Here is a 20,884-nt window from a genome sequence, read left to right as displayed (position 1 = left end):
AGAATCTCAAAGCACTCTGTTTTTATTTTGCTGCTCTTTCTCATAAATATGCACATTTGGGGAGTTGTAATAATGACTGATCTACTAATTCAACATAATTGAATGATCATTTTTTCATATTTTAGTCTTCATTCATTCAGATTTGAATTTAGTTTACATCTTGTATGTAGATTCCAGAGGAAAGACAAAGCAAACAATGAGAAGGAAAAAACACTGAGCGTTGGCTGGATTTGCTTTGTGTGAACAAGTAATAAAACATTTCCTCTATTTGTAAAATTGTCTTAAAGGATGGAGAATAGCATTAATGCATTCTAGTAGCTTACTTTAAATCAACATTTAAACTTAAGTCTTTATTCCTTTTGCTTCTAAGTATCATTATGTATCACTTTGTCCTTACTTCGACAATTAGGTAATCTCTAGCATTTAATAGGAAGCTTTTGTTTTATGTCTAGAATGCCCACGTTCGCTAAAGTAGATACTATTTTTAAAAATTAATGTGCCTGGGCCTCCCTGGTGGCGCAGTGGTTGAGAGTCCGCCTGCCGATGCAGGGGATACGGGTTCATGCCCCGGTCTGGGAGGATCCCATATGCCGCGGAGCGGCTGGGCCCGTGAGCCATGGCCGCTGGGCCTGCGCGTCCGGAGCCTGTGCTCCGCAACGGGAGAGGCCACAACAGTGAGAGGCCCGCATACCGCAAAAAGAGAAAAAAAAAAAAAAAAAAAAATTAATGTGCCTCATTAATTTCATTCTGAAATCACAGTACAAAAGTGCTGTAGACTGCTGCTGTGAATGCTGGGTGTTTTTTTTCTTTTTTTGGAGGGGGGAGGTTGTGTGTTTTGGTTTTGGTTTTGTTTGGCTTTTTGCTTAAGATTTTATGCTGTATGGTGCGTGTGTGTGTGTGCGTGCGTGTGTGTGTGTGTGTGTGATTCCCACCTTGGTAAGTTTCAGCAGGGGAAATACAAGGAAAAAGAAGTTACAAGAAGAAAGTTTCTATCACCTCGTATTTGTCAATCTGGAAGAGGGTTTTGCAAATAGGTCACTCATTAAAAGTTTATATGGTAAATTCAGGAAGGCTCACCCCAGGGAGAGCAAGAATGAAGGTTTTATAGAGCATTCTGGGTGGGCAGAACCCAAAGCTTATGTAAACCATTGCTCTTTCAAATACCCCTCTAGCTCCTCAATGAACATTCAGCTACTCCTTACCCTTAAGTAAACACACTCAAGAATCAAAGGAAGACAAACTCGGTTACACAATTCAACAAACTATTCATTTCTCATGAACCTTTTACAGATATGTGAACGCTAAAGAATGCTGGACCTGGAGGAGAAGAGGGATGTACAATAAATTACTTAAGGAATTAGCAGTACTTTTTATTTTCTTTACTTAAGAATGTTATCTTTTCCATTTTTAAAGATTTTCGAAAGTCACCCCCAAAAACGTGGCCGCTCAGGTTGGCCTTGGGTGCGGGGCTGTAAAGGAATGTGCCAAAGTCGCAGAGTGCAGTGAGAATTCTACTAGAGAGGAAATGGCTGCCTCTTCATCATCCTCCTCAGCCGGTGGGGTCAGTGGAAGTTCTGTCACTGGATCTGATTTCAGTGTCTCAGACCTTGCCCCACCACGGAAAGCCCTTTTCACCTACCCCAAAGGAGCTGGAGAGATGTTAGAAGTGGTTGAGAATCTGCCTGCCAATGCAGGGGACACGGGTTCGAGCCCTGGTTTGGGAAGATCCCACATGCCGCAGAGCAACTAGGCCCGTGAGCCACAACTACTGAGCCTGCGCGTCTGGAGCCTGTGCTCTGCAACAAGAGAGGCCGCGATAGTGAGAGGCCCGCGCACCGCGATGAAGAGTGGCTCCCGCTTGCCGCAACTAGAGAAAGCCCTCGCACAGAAATGAAGACCCAACACAGCCAAAAATAAATAAATAAAATACTGAATACATAACTACTTTAAAAAATAATAATAATAAAATAAATAAATAAAGTGTACCTTTCTGGCTCAAAAAAAAAAAGTCACCCCCAAATCTGTGGCATAACCAACAACAATATACACTAGAGATGGAAACATCTAAGATTTTTTAAAGCATTTTTAATTTTTATGGACATGGGCAACTAAATAGATGATCTGCTTCCTTAGGAAAGCATAAAACACTTCTCCAGTAAAAGCTAAAAATGATTCCTACCTCCAAGAATCTTGCTAGCTTTATTTCCCAGGTAGTTTTAGAAAAATTTCAGTTTATGGGCTCCATTGTACCTCTGGACTCTTTAGTCTCATAATTCAAGGTCACTACTTCATAGTTCTCTGGGTAACCTTGTTCCTAGAATTCTCCTTCCAAGCTCCCATCACCAGGGCTCTGGCTCTTATACTTTCCACACAGCATCAAGTTCAGGGCTTAATAAGCATAAGGCTTTACCTGCTTCTATTAGCATTCTTGAGATACATTAAAATAAATAGCCAATGACTAAAATTGCTTGGATTTTTCTCTACTCTAAATGACTTAAAAGATTACATACTTACTTGAACAGTCACATGAGAATTTCTTGACATTATTTTTCCTGGTTTAGATTTTTAGTTAACTACACAATTGAAATCCCTGTTATATGACAAGAGATTTCTGAATGAAACCTGGACGTTTCACATTATGTTTTGAGACTGGATCTTAATGAATACCTTCTGTTTTAGAGGGCTTTCTCTGGCCAGGAAAAGGAGTTGCTGCCTTGTTACTGCAGGCAGAGTAGAAGCCCAGGTCTCCCACTCAACCTGTACTGACACCCAAGGAGGGGGCCCCCTCATTACTGCTGAGGACGGAAGGGTGTTCCAGCTCCCCACATGGTGTCCACTAACCCTGAGGAGGGGTGGCCTTGTTATCACTGGATGGCGGAAGTCCTGACTCCCCTCTAGGCCTATCCTGACACCCAAGTGCAAGCTCCCTACTTGGCCTTCTCAGCCCAGGGGAGGGAGGGTGCCTCGTTACAGCCTGGCAAGCATGGAAGTCTAGGCTCCCCACTTTTTTGGTGAAGGTAGCAATGAAACCATGTTTATTTTCTGTGTGTTTGGCTGCAGCAGAGTGGCTATTGTCTAACAGTTTTCTGTCTTGTTAGGTTGGCCCTTTCCTGGTCCTTTGTAGAGAGACCAGAGTTTTGCTGGCGGCTGTTTGTGTCTGTGGCCTTTAGTGTTTCCCAGTTGCTGGCTTCTTTGGCTCCATGTCTGGGATATACAAAGCAAGGAAAATTCAGGGAACTCACCCCCATGTTGTCTCCTTGGTCCCAAGGTTCCTAGCTGGTCTGCCTTCTTCCCTCCACCTTTTCTTAGTTAGGTATGTTCTGTGTAATGTTCAGATACAAGCCTAGCAAAATATGTGCAAGATCTGTATGTGAAAAATTACAAAATTCTGACTAATGAAATCAAAGAAGAACTGAATAAATGGAGAGAGTTTCCGTGTTCGTGGATGGGTAGACTCAATATTATCAAGATGTCAGTGCTTCCCAACTAGATCTATATAGATTTAATGCAATCCTACCTAGGATAGACTTTCACATATTTGGTCAGAACTCTTTTGAGAGCAAAATATTTGGGCTTTGAAGTTAAATGGAATTTGAGTGTAAATTGTGGTCATCTCATAATGGTACAGTTTCTTCAGATTTTGTTCTAGATAAAATAAAACTGCCTAAAAGATTTCAGCTGAGGACTCCAGCTTCTAGGAAGATGGTGTAAACATACTTTCCCTATTCCTCCCACTAAATACAACTAAAAATCCTGCTTTCACTACATCTGCATCAGAATTTTGCTACAAATTTTGATAACTTGTGTTTTCATCTTCATTTAATTCAAAATATTTTAAAATTTCTCCTGAGATTTCTTCTTTGAACCCCATGTGTTATTTAGACGTGTGTTGTTTAATCTCTACATATTTTAGGATTTTCCTGTTATCTTTCTATTATTGCTTTCTGGTTTAATTCCACTGTGGTCTGAGAACAAACATGGTATGATTTTTATCCTTTTAGATTGTTGAGGTGTGCTTTGTGGCCCAGAATGTGGTCTATCTTGGTGAATGTTCCATGTGAACTTGAGAAGAATGTGTGTATTGTGCTGTTGTGGATGAAGTAGTCTATGATGTCAATCATATCCAGTTGATTGGTGGCGGTGCTGAGTTCAGCTCTGTTCTAACTGATTTTCTGCCTGCTGGATCTGTCCAAATATCCTGCCCTAGAAGACTTCAATTATAAGAATTCAGATAGTCTTGCGTTTGAGGCATGTGTATTGAAGACAGCTAATGGGACATCTAGTCAACAGCAGACCTAATGGGATGTATACTGTGAGTTTCTGAGGAACCCCAGATTTGGGCAGAATTGGGCAGATGTGCTCTCCCCAGGTAGTACTGGACCGTGGCGGGCTTCCCTGGGCAGGGGTGGAGCGAAGCATCCTTGGAGAACAGAGCACAGCTGGAGCTCCTGTGAGCCACCAGCTGCAGGAGGAAGAAGACAAGCTGAGCAGAGCATATCCCGGTATGTACAGTTCAAATTTACCCATGAAATAAGTTATTCCCCTGGGGAAGAGCTAATAAAGAGGTGGAAGAGGTCAGGAGTTATACCAATTACATGCCTTCCACACAGATGAAACATCAAAAGTGGTGACCTCCCACCCCTTCCAAGAGTACACATTAAATCTTAAAAAAAAACAACAACTCACAAACATGTAAGATATTAGCATTATTGGAAACATTTTCCCAGAATGTGAGGACCCAGAGATTTGCCAACTGTAGATGAATGGCTGAAGTTAATACACAGGATGAAGCTCACATTACAAGTAATGTCTCTTGCAGAATATTTTATATTCAGCCTTTACTCTTGCCTTCAGACAATGATACACTAGGTTTGCGCTAGCCAAGAAATGGTAAGAGAGAGAGGAGGGGGAAAGGAAGAAAGGGCAGGAAGTCAGGGAGGTAAGAACAAAGAAGAGACAGGGGGAGAGAAAGGCAGGGAAGAGGTCATCGCTGTTAACAAGGAGGTGTGAACAGTCCCAGGGTTTTTCTACCGAGAGTTGAGAGCGTGGTCAGTTTCAGAATCTGGACCCTGAGCAGGCAAGAGGTATTTCTCTCTGTAGGGCTTCTGTATATCTTATTGCTTTAACTTTTCTCTGGTAAAAATTATTTTTGTCTGGGGAAGAGAATTTGGGGTGGGGAAAAATGTATTTCTGATTAATATTAAGGGGGAAGGGCTTCCTTGGTGGCGCAGTGGTTGAGAGTCCGCCTGCCGATGCAGGGGACACGGGTTTGTGCCCCGGTCTGGGAAGATCCCACATGCTGCAGAGCGGCTGGGCCCGTGAGCCATGGCCGCTGGGCCTGCACGTCCGGAGCCTGTGCCCCGCAATGGGAGAGGCCACAACAGTGAGAGGCCCACGTATCACAAAATAAATAAATAAATAAAATAAACCAGGTGCAAGGAGCTTGGATGGTCAGTAACCCTGTGGGCATGCAAGACTTGTAACTTCTTTTTCACGTTGATGGCCTGAGCAGTTCTCCTGTCAATTTTTGGGAAACAGATAGTTATGCCTGTGTATCAGTTTGAACTGCTCTTAAGTATCAGTAGTAAAAAACTTGACTAATAACAACCAAGCAAATAACTTATTTTTCTCATTGAGCAAAAAGTTGGAAGGTAGGTAGGTAGGTCCAGGGCTGGTGCAATGCTCAATGATGTCAGGGAACCTCACAGCTCCTCCTTCCTTAACACTCTTCATACTTAGTCTACCAACTGTTGCCTCAATGGCACAAGATAGCTGCTTAAGCTCCAGATGTCACACTTGAGTCCAAGGCAGGAAAAATTGGGGAAAAGGAAAGGAGGGGCTTTAACCATCTGTTGCTTTAGCCAGAGAACCCTGGGACACAATTTTGGCACTGAAGCAAGGAAAATTAACTTTAAACCCAGAATCATTTTGTTCTTCTCTAAACCTGCCCAGGCTTATCCTGGTTATCCTCATCAACCCCAACCCCTTTCCACCTAATAACCTGGTTCCAGAGAAATTCTCACCAAAACAGCTGTAAGAGATCATAAGACAGGACATTTAAATGCTGCAAATACCTGATGCTGGAGCAGCCCAGCTCCCAAAGGGCTTGAAGCCACAAGTCACTCTTCATCTAGAGACTATAGGACCACGGAAATAAGCCTTGGTTTCTCAGGAATAAACTACATTCGCAGGAAGAAATAATACTCTCCCCTGAGAGCTGCCTCCTGGAATACAGAGAAAAAGGCACATTCTCTCCAACATTGTGCCTGGGAACATCTCACCTTGATGAAATTAGAAGTCATGCTGACATCACAGAACACAGGGCCATTCTAGTAAAATAATGTATGTGGAAAATGTCTGTGAGAGTATATGATAGTTAACAGTGGTTAGTTCTGGAGAGGGAGAGGGAGTTGGGAGATAGGTGAAAAGGAGATATCACAATTGATTCCATATATTTCTTGTACCCGTGTATTTGGAGAAGAGGGTGCTTGTACTATTGCTGGCTTCTGAAGTTAGTAATATGTCAAGTGGTAAAGTGAATGGCTCCAACGACAGGTGGAGAATCTCGGACTTGATTTTTTAAAGGTGTAACCGTGTGCTGGGCACACTGGACTCTGAAGTTACACTGGGCCTGGATCCTACCCTCAGCGGAAGTGACTAGGCGTGAATGCAAATTACTCTGACCCAGAGAAGAGGTGAAGAGGTTCAGGTGCAGTATCATGGGAACTGAAAAGAGGATTAGTTCCTTCTGAGGAGGAGGAAAGAAGGAAGGGAATCATGTAAGAGATGGTAAAACATGAAACGTTTAAACATACGTGCACACTCCCATCTTTCCAAGATCTAGTTCCAGTGTCATCTCTGCAGTGGAGGGTGCCTTAGTTCTCTCAGAGGTCAATTACTCAGGCCCATGATGTTTGTTCCCATCTATCTCACGTTAGCACCTTTTTCTGTTTATAAATCTGCTCCCATTAGCCTCTGAGTTAGAGGCCAGAAAGCATCTTACATATCCAGGGACACACACAGATCCCGGCCCTAGCAGCTATGCCACCCACCCCATCCATCCATTCATTCAATTTGTCAAGATCTGTGCTAGGTGCTGGGGAGGCAGGCAAAGCTGAATAAGATAAAATATCCACCACTGGGGACAGAAACACAAAAATCAACAGTGATGGCGCAGTGTCATAAATGCCTTGACGGGAATAATAGAGGGGTCTAAGAACCAAGAGGACCAGAGTCAGGGCAGGAGGATGAGAAAGGCTTCCCCAAAGAGAGAGAATTGAAGCTCTTTTTGAAGAAGATGGGAAGAGGAATAAGGTAGGAGATGGATTTCATGTGGCGACAACAGCATCATCCCTTCAAGAACTATGAACTGGCACTCAAAAACATCTCACCCCAATTACGATCACGGTAGAGTCCAAGGGACTTAGCTCCCATCTATGTGTTTCCCTTTCAAAGTCACAGACATTAAAAAAATAAATAAATCCAAGACTAAGAACCCATCATTCATAAGAGAAAGCTGGTGAAGTAATTGATTCTACAATCAGAAACCACCTGCCCACCAACCTATTTTCCGTTCACTTCCCAACCAGGATTTCAGTGCACCGGCTCCCTGAGCAAAAGCAATGAGTCACCAATGATAGAATGACAGCATCTCATCAAGTCACAGCGGAACTCTGAGGGACTGGCCTGCAGGCTTCCGAGCCTGGGCACCTGTGTGCGCTTCCTCTGCCCCACCAGCTGGAGCGCTTCCACTCTTTGCATAACTGGGTCCCTTAAAATCAATCGTCATCTAGGCAACTGTTGCTTTAATTCCACTTGCCACGGAGGAGATACAGAGAGCCAGCACTCGATCAGCATGATGCTACTATAATCACCCTTTCCAAAGGGACTGGCAGATAAAATGCCCCCATCAGGCAAGGGCTTACTTCAGGTCCTGGAGGCATCTGCTAACACTAACTGGCAGCCCAGTCAGCAAACACAGAGCTGAAAGATGTAATAATAATGTCTACCTTTTCCTTTTGCATAAATCTCACCTAATCCTCAGGTACATATTGTGCTTCCCAACAAACAGATGGGGAAACTGAGGTGTGTCGGTTAAGCAAATTGCCTGAGCTTGCATGAGGGCTGATATTTGAGTCCGGGGGTAATCTAGCTCTAAAACCCAGTCTTCCTGTTACACAAAGCTCCCCTCTCTTAATCATCCACAGGCTCCTCAAGGATAGAGAAGGGAAGATACTAGTGGAAAAACATCATATTTTTTTGAGGCGAGAAAAATCAACTATATGGTAATTAATCCAATTCTGCTCGCTTTACAGGATTATGGAGAAAGTAACTGCCTTCTCAGCACAAACAGTTCTATTCTGTCCCAACGCTCCCACACTGCCCTGCAGATACAGCCCTGCGGAGAGCCACGCTGTGTGTTTAAAGGCAGGAAAACCAGAAGGCTCTCAGTGAGAGAGGTCGTGAAGCAAGAACTCCAGAAATGCTCATTAACCGTTTGAGATCTGTATTACATGCCTTTTCCTTGCCCTGCAAAGTCTGACTTATGCGTTGATCCGAACACTTGTAACTTCCTATCACTTATACACAAGGAGATGGATATAGAGAGAAACACATGATAAGAGAGGGATCAGCAGGACTACTAGACCAAAATCCCACAACTTCAAACTATGGGAAGGAAATGTGCTGTCACGGGGCAGATGTACTGCATTGGAACCTCTAGAAATTGAGGCTGGGATGTTAATTTCCCCCAAATTCCCAGTTGACTATAATGCACCATATTGAATAACAATCACAGCTCCAGAGAGATATTCAAAGAATCATTCAATCAAAAATTCACCTCTGGAGATCCTGTAGAATTAGGGAAATGTACGACCCAGCTGTCTCTTAGAAGTTCATAACCCTCAGCTGAAAATGGTATTTAAGGTGAGGGTTTCAGCCATTTTGGCGAGTTACTCAGTTTTTCTGGGTCTTTCCCATGTATACATGTTATTAAACTTTTGTTTGATTTTATCCCGTTTGAAAAAAGAAGGTTCATAAATCTCAGTGAACTGACGCTTTCCAGTCTCATCATTTAAAAAATCTGGATTTAGGAAGTGGTATTTCACACTTTATTATATTAGGATGAGTGGTCACCAATGCTTGCTAGCAATTAAGGGTCTTTAGGTCTTCTCTCTGAATGAATAAAATGGGAATTAAAGGTTTACAGCCCAAATGCCATAGTTAGTCAAACCAAATCACTATGCAGGAACTTACATGGCTGAGAAAACTAAGTTTGATGGAAAAGAAATAACATATTTCCACACTAGGGATTTATGCACGAGTACAGTTCTTATACCTCTGAAGAGTTCATCTTTCCAACAAGATTATTTGTTACTCTTCACATTCTGAATCCTCCAGATTGCGTCTGAGCTTTGGGCAAACTTTTGTTGTATTTGCTGATCTCACTATGCTTCTGGTAAAGCTAAAAGAAGAAAAGAAACTGCTTTAAGGAAGGATAGTCTGTGGCCCCTCTTGCTGTCACTAAAGGTAAAGCACTGATTTAATTAAAACAAACATGAAGGAGTAGGAAAGTAATAAAGTGGGTTTGTTTGTTCTTTTTGTTTTGCAAGCTTGAGAGGAAAACCACCTCCAAGATTATGTGAACCAGTGTGTGATCTGGGCTTGCTATAACGTCAGCTGTTAAAGGGGCAATAACCCTATCTCTTCCCTATTTAGATGCTGAATTTTTTTTTAATGGTTTCCGTGAAAACTAAGTGGGTTTTTTAGAAGCAGGTAGCTTAATCTCTCAAAACAAAAACAAACAAAAAAAGAAAGCTAAGTTGAAAACATCAAGAAAGAAAAGAAAGAAAACAAGCAAACATGTTGAGCTCAAAATAAACATTTTCTTTTTAACTGCTTAACTTTTATGAAGTATGGAATGAGCTTTTTCTGTTTTTCTAAATAACTTTAGGGAAGGTTGCATTTTAGGTCATATGTCCCAAATAAGAATACACACCCATGGGGCTTCCCTGGTGGCGCAGTGGTTCAGAGTCCGCCTGCCGGTGCAGGGGACGTGGGTTCGTGCCCCAGTGCAGGAAGATCCCACATGCCGCGGAGCGGCTGGGCCCGTGAGCCATGGCCGCTGGGCCTGCGCGTCCGGAGCCTGTGCTCTGCAATGGGGAGAGGCCACAACAGTGAGAGGCCCGCGTACCGCAAAAAAAAAAATAAAAAAGAATACACACCCATAAGCAGGTCTGATCTAAGGTGACGACTAATCTTTTGCAAAGTAGAAAGAAACATAAATTATCTTCATAAAGCTGATGCTTTTGCATTTATTAAAATTAAACTGCAATCTATCTCCCAACATACAAATTACTGTGACAAGTTAAATGATGTTCCCACACTCCAACCTAATTCCATGCCAGTTGTTTTCATGTAACATAAGTTTGATCATATAAACATTTTGTGAGGCCAAGGTGGTGATAATATACTGTGAATCAAACTGATTTTGAAAAACATGCATGACAGGTTCACATTTCCACATTTACTGAACTTTATTAACACGTATAAAACATGCTTTATGTATGGGCAAGGACATTCAATATTAAATGGCACATTGTCATCTAACAGTTGAACTTTATCAAGAATGAGGTTTTAGAACATAATACACTAATATTTCATGACTATTTGAAGAATTAAATAGCAAACAATTAAAATAACAATTAACAGCAGTTTAAACATACAAAAAGCTCAGTTTACTATTTACCATAAGCGGAATCATTCCAATACAACTTCTATTTAAAAAAAAAAAAAGAAAAAAAAATAGTACTATGTGTGTTCTACAGGCCAACAAAACGGGTATCTAGACAGGGCTGATTAGGTGACTAGGTGACTCCTGCCCTAATACTGCAGTTACTTCTCTCAAAGGGCAGTGGGTTTAGGCAGTCACTTCTCAGCACAGTGTACAGGGTGATCATATAATTTCTCCTCCAAATTAGGACACTTATGAGAGAGGAGGCACTATATAAGGTAAGGAAATAGGAATAACCAGATCTGTTATGAGCAAACTCAGGATATATATGTCACTCTAGTTAAATACAGTATCAGCTGCACTATCATTACCTTTGTGCTTTTGGGGACAGTATAGACCAGTTGAAAAAAATTATATTAAATTAAGAATCCCTGAATTTTTCTCCAACTGGACTTTCTGAACTCCACTTTTCCTGTTATCAGAGGTTTTGCTGGAAATATCAGTGATTATTGTCTTAACAGGTTAAAATTTATGAACTTCAAAGGCATGGGATATAGCTTATAGACTCAATAAAAGGCTAGAGATTAGTATTTTTTTCTGTTAAAAAGAGATTTTCATTTTAACCAACTATAGAATTTGTCTTTTAATTTCTAAGATGTATCCTGAACACACCATATAGAAAATGTATTTTTACCTTAAATTCAGTTTATTTCATAAAAACATAAAAATGGATTTTTCTGGCCATAACTAGCTTATTCAAATATAATAGAAATAATGTAATATATTTTTTGATTTAACTTCCGAGCTCCAGTTCACACTCATTCAAAAATTGTTTATAGATACCCTAACAAGGATTTTGATTTTCAATCTTTAAGGCAGAGTGCAAAGGCAACTAAGTATCTCCAAAACACAACAGCAGCTACTCTGTCCAAGCTCACAGGAAATGAAGGGAAGTACGTAGGATCTGATAAATCCAGAAGAGAATGTTGTTTTTTAAAATAATATTCTGATTCTCCTGATTGGATGATGAGATTTAAGACTACCAATGAATTGTACCAATTAAAGAGGATCAGGTAACATCATACTTGAATCTTACAGATTTGGGGGGAAAAAATCAAAACAAAAAGGGAAGTTTTGACATTGGGTCAACATCCACATGCAGAAACTAAGTATTAACACCACAGAAACAAAAATAAAATTTTAATAAATTGATGTATGATAGATGATCTAGATATTTTAACTTACTATGTATCATAGCTTAATTTCATTAAAAACTATTACAAAGAACAAAGTACAGGTCTACAGGACAATTAATGTGCAAATAAAGAGATCTAGCACGAGTTCACATTTCTTCTAAGTAAATTTTAACTTTAGTTAATTTCCAAATCAGGCAACTAAATCAAATATTTTGTTTCTTTACCCCAGGCTATTGTTTTACTTCAATGGGTGTAACAAAGGTACTTTAACCAACAATAAAAATTCTAGCAGGGGAGGAGAATAAATGAGGGAAAACAAGAAAATAGGAGGCTCAATTAGCAAAACAAAACATGTTTTATTTATCAAAGACAATGAAATAAATCAGAAAATACAGAGAAATACAAAAAAGGTTATAAAGCATAATAAATTTTATTTTTTCAGAAATGGAAAAATGACCCTGAATAGTTTTAGATGTATCTTTTAGTAGTCAGTCAGTGTCTAATAATAAACAAGCAATCAATTTTATATGTTCTATATAGCTGTATCAACTGATTTTTAAGTTTAAAAGATAATTCCCATCATTTTTAATGTTGCATTTCAAAAGCAAAGATATAACTGAAGAGAAAACAGATGAGACATAAAATGATTTGTAAAATGTAGTAGCTTACGCATGTAAAATAGATTCCAGTTGTAATAATATTCACACACACTCTCGCAACACACTCACACCCCTATATTCCACAGATACATTTCCATAACTTGAAAACAGATATTTCACATATCTCAATTCAGGAAATGATTTTTACAAGTTAATCCTACAATCAGAAAGCAAGAAGCTATTAAAAGCACAAGTTTTTATTTGCTAAATTAAACTAAACATCTAAAGGAAAAAATATTACAATGATATTTAAAGATACTTTTTATTGACTTTTTAAAAGACAAAATGCAAATGAGAGTATCTTATTCAGAAAATTAATTTTCAAAAATGTCTTAAATGAAATAAATATAATATCGAATACAATCTCTTCCTGCAAGAATCTCTAAGATGGACAATGCTAAAAACCAAACTTCTCATTTGAGAAACCCTAAAACTGTCATGTCCCTATAAAAAAAAAAAAAAGATTTTCTTATAAAGGACATGTGGCATACCCACATTTTCTTAAAATTTGTCCTAGAACTATCTTTAACACCCAAATTTTCTATATATATTAAGTTCACTTAATTTAAAATTAATGAAGAGATATCTAGACACAATTTCTAAGAAAAAATGCAGAAAGTAATTTATGCATGGTTATTTACAGAAAGTTTTGCTAAATAATGATGTAAATATTGGCTCAACAATCTGACAAAGCCTAATAATCAGCACTGCAGGTTTCAAAAAACTCTATATATAACAAAGGATGTTTCATGTGTAGAGTTACTAGATAAATCTAAGAGCCAGAAACTAAAGTATTTGACATGGTTAATAGTTTCATTTTTATTATATTAAATGTCAGGTCAGAAGTCAATGGCATTTACATGCTGGAAGACTGTTTATCACTCAACTCTTTCAATTATATCAAACACTGATTAATCAAATGTGACTCCACTTTACTGCTACAACTTTATGGTTTCTTTCAAGTATACCCAAATCTTTTAAATGGGCACGTATGCAACTGTGCAAAACAAATGAAATATAAATATTTAAGAGAATGAACAGAAATGGCTTTTAAGCATAAACCACTCTGCCATTCAGTTATGAAGCTCTATCTTTTCTTCACTAATTTGTCTTCTGCTTTTAGTAGTCTTCTATCTTATTAAAGTTGCAGGTTTACAGACGATCTGGAAATTTCACATTGATATAAGAAAGGAATGTCTGGCCGATGCAGTCTAGGGACAAAAAGAATTAGCCTTAAAATGTATTAAGTTGCAAACGACAGCATAATGAAAACCGATCTTATAAGCAGTATTACATCAAGTATATAATATCCTTTTGGTAAGAATGACATAAGGTAGCATATATCAAAATATATTCTGAAGTTTAGGTTTCTAACCATCTAGAAAATATTTATATTATAGTTTACTCTTGAAAATGCAAACAAGGTAATCACACTGAATATTCACAGAATATCATTTAAATTAGTAAAATTACTTTGCCTTTTATCTTACAGGTAATACCGACAAACTCTTAAGGTCACTGCTTATAAAGACATTTTACCAGTTAAAGAGAAAATGTGACATCTTCTAGGGGGAGGAAGAAACCTTAGTGGAACATTTAAAGTGATATTTAAATATAATCCAGAAATGCAATTGTAATCATTGTTCTCTTTAGCAGAAATAAGTAAATCATGTCAGCTTATGTAAAACTCATATAAGCATAAAATTTAAGCAACCAAATCACAAACCATACAATTTATTTATACTTAAGTCATAGCAACTTGAAACATTTTGTACTTAAAGAAACATCCAGAAGTTAAGTGCTTTAGTAGACATTTTGCTTATGCAGTTCAACTACTTTAAAAGTTCAAATCAATGAAGTGTATGGTACTTGCTTTAAAAGTATCAATAGTATAGCGAGTAGAGATATGAGGTCTCTTCATGTGAAGATCTACTAGCTGCACAATAAATAAATGCCTTTACTATAGACACAGCCTCCAGAAAATCACTGGATAACCAGTAAGACAACCTCTGCTCATTTCTTTATACTCCCATTTATTCAAGTTGCAGCCTTCGTTGTTGATACAAACTGGCACACATTAAGAAAATAGTAACAAAGCTCCTATTTTCTTCACACAACTTTTATTCATTGATCCAGTTTGTTAAGAACAGTGCATGGCAAGTTGCTTTTCAATCACAGATTTGTTTTTTTGTTTGTTTGTTTTATCCACCAGATATCTATGTGAATTTCACACTGTTTTATGCAAAATGCCCATTCTCTCTGTGTAAGTGCTTTGTTATATTTTGTTTTTCAAGCTTTCAAATGCTGTGTTGGTGGTTACTTCGTATACATCCTGTGGTCAAGCTTTAAAAAGAAATTTAAAAGTCTGATTTAAAGTTTCAGTTTACTCATAATACATTTTTAAAAATTAAAATGTATGAAATTCAATTTTAAAAATGGAAGTTATCTTAAAAGTCCACAACCTCTTAAATTTCGGTAAGTGACTGTTAACAGCATAAAAATCTATTAAATATGCTGAATTTGAGTAAACAACATGAGTACACATTAAGCATTTAATATGCATCTGGTGAATTTGAATACAAAAGGAATAAACAGTTAATATATTAATATTTCTTACCTCTATAATAAGAAGAAATATCTTGTTCTATGAGCAGCTGCCATGCTTTCAGACATGTTTCTGACTTTTAGATAATTAACAAATCCTCTGAAGAAAAGAAGCAGGCCTGAGAAGGTTGGAATAATACAGATATGTTATGTTCTTACACAGAAAGGGGACACAATAAATTTTAGATAGACAATTATAAACAAGATCCTCTTGGTCTAAAGAATTTAACATGTAGGATTACAGTCATTCCATAATATATTTTACATTATAATGACAACTCTATTGTAAGGAAATATAATAAAATTTTACTGCCACCCCCAAATTCTTTCAATTTGTTACACCTAGATGTATCTAAAATAAAGCAATAAATCTAGCCATGAAAATCCAAAATTACACAAAGATACACACTTACTAAATTATTTCTTAAAAAGCAAAGCTACCTAATGCACTTAACTCACAGAAATCCCATTTTATACCAAACTTTTTAATAACTATAACTACTAAGCAAACTAAGACATATTTACTGATATAAAGTATTCAAGAGAGAACATATGCATGTAATTGCTAACAATTGTGGGATAAAACCAATAATAAGCCTGTCTAGCAAGATCAGGTGCCTGTCATCTGCAAGATCTGCATTTAGAGATATGTGCATTATGTAAATAATTTACTTATTAGTTATTATTTTCAAGTAATAAAAGACTAATTTATAATAAAAATTAAGTTGAGAAAAATCAAGAAGACTTTGGAAGCAGCCACTCTAGTGATTTCTTAAATGATTTGAGATGTATCTTCTATCTATCTCAGTGTTCTCCTCTGTAAAATAGCATTTTTAAATAATAATCATTTACATTAATAATCATTTATAATAATCACAGGTATCTTTAGTAATCAATAAAACAAAGCCTGTGAAATGCTTCAAAGTTTCAGGTGAAAAATATGAGCTAAGTATAAAAAGCATTACCATTATTAGTAGAGCTAAGTCTTTGATATACTTAAGCATACAATTCTAAGGGCAACATTTATTGACTCCAGTAAATTTTTAACTAGGTAATGGTGGGCGGGAGGGCAGGGACCAAAATATATGTACGCATGCAACTTTCCTCACCAGGAGGAAGAGTCTGTCGATTTAAAATGTAAAGTCTCAACCGAAATTTGTAACCCAATTCTAAGACAATAATCGAAGCACTAAAATAAGAAGCATGGTTATAATAAATTAGAGAGGAAAGATAGAAGAGATATACAAATAATGACTTAAACAAGTGGTATAAGTTTCACCTAAATCTGATCCCATCTGCTTCCCATATCCTCTTTCCACTTGTGACTCCCGCTCTGAATTCTACCCTCATGCCCTTCTAGATGCTGTTCAATGATAATGATATTGTGATCCAAACGTAAAAGTACTACTGAAACATGTACGCCAAAATTACTTGTGAAATCCCTTCTTTTGTCTATGAAGCTGCTGATTCTAAGACACATTTTGTTCTGCTCAGGCATTTTCCAAAATAAGCCAATTCGCATCTAGAAACCGATCACTCAGCAGCTATTGTTTCTCAGCATTCTATGATGTGCTCAGCACTCTTCTGAGTATTATGTGAGAGGAACATTTTGATCACGAATTAAGTTTTCACATTCCCCTAAATGCTAGATTATGGCTCTGATATGGAACTGGGGCTGTCCTCTGCATTCTACTCTGTCTCACAGTTGCCTTCTGAAGGCTCCTCAATCCGCTAATAATATTTATAAGCAAGTATCTCATTCAATATGCTTAAATACCTAACAGACTTCATCAATTTTTTCACTTTTAAGGAAGAAACTCAATAATGAGCACAGAATCAGTCAGAAAACAATTAACAATACAAAAAACTGGCTAAACTTTTGTACAAGTCTGACTCCCCAACAAAATGACAACATTAGAATAATTTCATTATAAATATTAGAGAAACAATCTAGGATTTTTAGTGACCTTAACCGACCACTAAGATTTTGTTTCCCCAAAGATCCAAAAGATGCAACAGCAGGACTAAATAAAAACTCAAGGAGAACACTGCCACCTACTGAAATGCTATTTTCTGTATAATTATGTTACTAGAGAAATGTGGGCTCTTAAACCTAAATAGAAACAAAATGTATTCGTCATGTCAGTAAATAAATTTGAAATGTGGATTAAAGGTATCATGTGATTTTAAGACTAACTTAATTATCATATATCTAAAGAGGAAAACACAAGGGATCAAAAATTGGAAATCCATAAAATTCATCAATATTAATAAAAGACATGCCTTGTAAGAAGAAAACTCAACAGAAGTACTGTGATCATTAGGCATGAAGCCTTTCCTTATGCCTGACTGATTAATGATTAATGCAGGGTACCCTTCCAAAGTGTAAAGAATGTTTCAATGATCCAAAAATAAAAGAATGAACAGAATATCCAACTATCCTCCTCTCAACACTTCCTACAATCATTAAAAGAAAATTATGCATGTATATTTTCCAAAATAAATGCTGAAGGCAACTATTTTCTAATCATTTTAGGATTTTCAAGTTTTGTAGGATTGACTTATCATTCGACCACTGATTCTTTAAATTGACAGGCTCTGAATTTTAACTCAGAAATCCAGAATGCTACATAGAATTATCTGAATAGCCAAGATGATATAAGTGTTTGGATATGAGGATTTTACAACGGGAAAAATTTTTTCCACATAAGCTATAAAACAGTATATTTACATCTCACATTTTTAGGAAACATCAAAGTTAAACTAAATGCAAATAGTTATACTGAAATGCATTAAGAATAAACTTACCAAGTACAAGAAATATCCACCAAAGCCAATACTGTCCATTGAAATATCCAGTAAAATAATCAGAAAACTGTGGAGTAAACATAAATATATTAACCGTATTTGTGTACCTAAATTTGAAAATCATAAGTCTTAGTTTCAGAATGATTTACCTCAAATAATCTTTAGCACTAAAAACAGCACAAAAAGAAAAACAGAAAAGAAAAAAAATACTTAATGACATACACATATAATTATTTGAGAAAAAATAACAGCAAACACACTTATGCAAAATATTTTCGAAACAAAAAATAGTTTCAAACTGCTTGTAAAGAAGAAAGATAAGTGCTATATATCTGAATCCAACATTTTCTCATTAAGGAGTTCACATGTCAGTTCTTTTTTCATAATCTCTCAAAGCCACAACTACCATCCCAAACACACTACAGCAACCTGCTGCTTTAGATATTAACACCAAAAGCCACATTAGTTTAATCGCATCAGATGGGGATGTTCTGCTGACCTCTAAAAAGAAGAGCTTTTGACCTTCTATACACCCCCTACTGTTAATCACTGCCAAGAATACTAGGCACATAAAGACCCCCAACTCATTAGAGTCTTTTTATTTTCAAACTAGATGCTCCAGCATTCATTTCCCAACAGTGAGCTGAGAACAGCTAAATGAACCTTGAAGCGTCATTTCAACAGTTCCTATTAGTGGCCGTGGTAGACAGTTTATATTCTCTGTGAAGTGAGGATATGGACAGGCAGTTGGAAGGCAGGGTTTGATGATACTGGACACAGGTATCTTCTCCTTGATTAGACTAGGGACATGATGATTTATTATCTTCGAAAAGTTTTCTTTTTAAATCAGTCTAATTTTCCTGCTTATTTAATCTACTCTGTTTCCATTGGTCTCTAAACCGAATCTGATTTAACTAAAAATGAGTTTGTTAAATGCAGATTTGTCCTCAGATGTATCTATCTCCAACTTTATAGGTAATTATTTCCAACTATTCATTGGTAATTTCCATAAAAGCTTAAAAATCTTATAGGTGTGGTTATAACAAAAATGCCTACAAATTGTAGTGTTACTAGTGAGGAAGCATATCCACTAAAGGTTATCTAAATCTGTTTTTAAAAGCTTTTAAGTTATTCTCACAGGAGGTATTTACAATATATGAACCATGATCTAAGTTCTCAGCTTAGAGTTTTAGAAATTACAAAGATTAGAGATTTCAAAGTACCATCATAGATGCAAATCCCACATGCTCCTATACCTTTAAGATATGTACAATAAAGGGAGAACTAGAAAATTGTGGAAATATAGCTTGTAAAGTAGGAAAGCACTATACTACTTTTTAATCAAATGATTAATAATTAGAAATAAAAGGTTTTCATACAGGTTTTAGAGATTATAAGAACAAAAGGAATAAAGAACCAAAGCAATACATTTTTAACTTTCTAATTTTTAAATATATTTAAATATATATATTTCTAATATTTAAAATATATTTAATATATATTACCCGACAAGAGGCAACCAGAAAAGAACAATGTCATTCTTCACCAAAAGTACGAACCTGCAGCTATTCTTTATTTATTCCCAAATGAAGAATAGAATTACCTTCACTTTGAAGTCAAAGAGAAAAACTCACCATGTAAAAAGGATAAGCTTTTGGGCTCATTACTAAGTTATCAAGTGTTCCAAAATACTAAAAGTCATAGGGCTGAGCCAAGCTGTGTTTTGGGGTTTTTTAAAATAAGTAAATAACTCATGTTGACTGGTCAACCGCAGGCTGCAGAAATCAAATTTTGGAAAATAAATTAACCAACAATAAGAATTTATCTGATTTAAATTTGAAAAAAAAGAATTCATCTGATTTCATTTTATTATATAAAAGTATATATTTTATTAGTTGTAAATAGCATTTAAATGTGTGGGTAACTTTTAAGAAGAGTTATTAATTAACAAAGCCACTTTCCTAGCCTTACCTAAAGAAATCAGGAGAAAAGCTTTGTAAGAAGGAGCCAAAAGGGGCCTTCAAGAGGCAAAGGAAAAGAGCTGGGGGAAGATTATGTTAACAATACTACTGCCTGTAAAATGGGTACAAAAAATTATTCAGGGGCTAGAAAAGCTGTTGAGATAGGAGAAAGAAAAGGACTTCTTGTTATCTCCCTATACACTACCTTGTAAATGATACGAGACAGACAGAGGGTGATTTCCAGGGCCAACAGGAAAATAAGAAGAAAGGCTTAGAAGGAATGTAAAAGAAAAAAAGATGAGTTCTCATAACTACCTCAAAGGCCTGTACTGTACTTTTTTAGCTCTTAATGTTACCAAAAAAGAAAAAAAAGAAGAAAAATAAAAAAGAAACAGTGAGAAGATATTTAAGTCCATGATAATTTCACTAACCAATGGAAATTTTTATGTTTTAAAACTGATTTTAGGCAGACCTACACTATATCACAATAGTGGCAGCCATGATTTACTGAGCACATATACTTGTGCAGCAACTGAGCAAGGTACTCTCAATATGTCATGTTCATGCCTCACATAAATACTGAATGGCAGCTATCATCAGCTTACCATGAAGAAACTAATGCTCAGAACAATTTAAAAACTTAAAGTTAGAACACTGATATAAAAAAAGATGAGATTCGAACTCAGATTTATCTGATTTCAAAGTTCTTTCCACTTACTGAGACTTCCCTGGTGGCGCAGTGGTTAAGAATCCGCCTGCCAATGCAGGGGACACGGGTTCAAGCCCTGGTCTGGGAAGATCCCACATGCTGCGGAGCAACTAAGCCCGTGTGCCACAACTACTGAGCCTGCGCTCTAGAGCCAGCGAGCCACAACTACTGAGCCCGCGCGCCTAAAGCCCATGCTCCGCAACAAGAGAAGCCAC

The 20,884-nt window shown here is 37.1% G+C and overlaps 1 protein-coding gene across 2 annotated transcripts in view; it reads right to left on the bottom strand.

The window, feature by feature from the left end:
• Window positions 1-12,339: 12,339 nt before the first annotated feature.
• The window catches only part of NDFIP2 (Nedd4 family interacting protein 2), a 61,849-nt gene continuing 53,304 nt past the window's right edge, over window positions 12,340-20,884 (bottom strand). The window contains exons 6-8 of one of the 2 annotated variants that reach the window (XM_081214745.1): window positions 18,000-18,066; window positions 15,205-15,310; window positions 12,340-13,798 (exon numbers count right to left, since the gene is read on the bottom strand). In XM_081214745.1, the coding sequence (XP_081070871.1) occupies window positions 15,207-15,310; window positions 18,000-18,066 (171 nt within the window). In that variant the 3' untranslated portion in view covers window positions 12,340-13,798; window positions 15,205-15,206. Of the gene's footprint in view, window positions 13,799-13,820; window positions 14,931-15,204; window positions 15,311-17,999; window positions 18,067-20,884 lie in introns of those variants that run through there. The other variant, XM_081214746.1, reaches the window with a different exon arrangement.

The sequence above is a fragment of the Mesoplodon bidens genome (genome assembly GCF_964165515.1).
Source record: "Mesoplodon bidens genome assembly, chromosome: 17".
Classification (NCBI taxonomy): domain Eukaryota; kingdom Metazoa; phylum Chordata; class Mammalia; order Artiodactyla; family Ziphiidae; genus Mesoplodon; species Mesoplodon bidens.
This window is presented reverse-complemented; position numbering and strand designations above follow the sequence as displayed.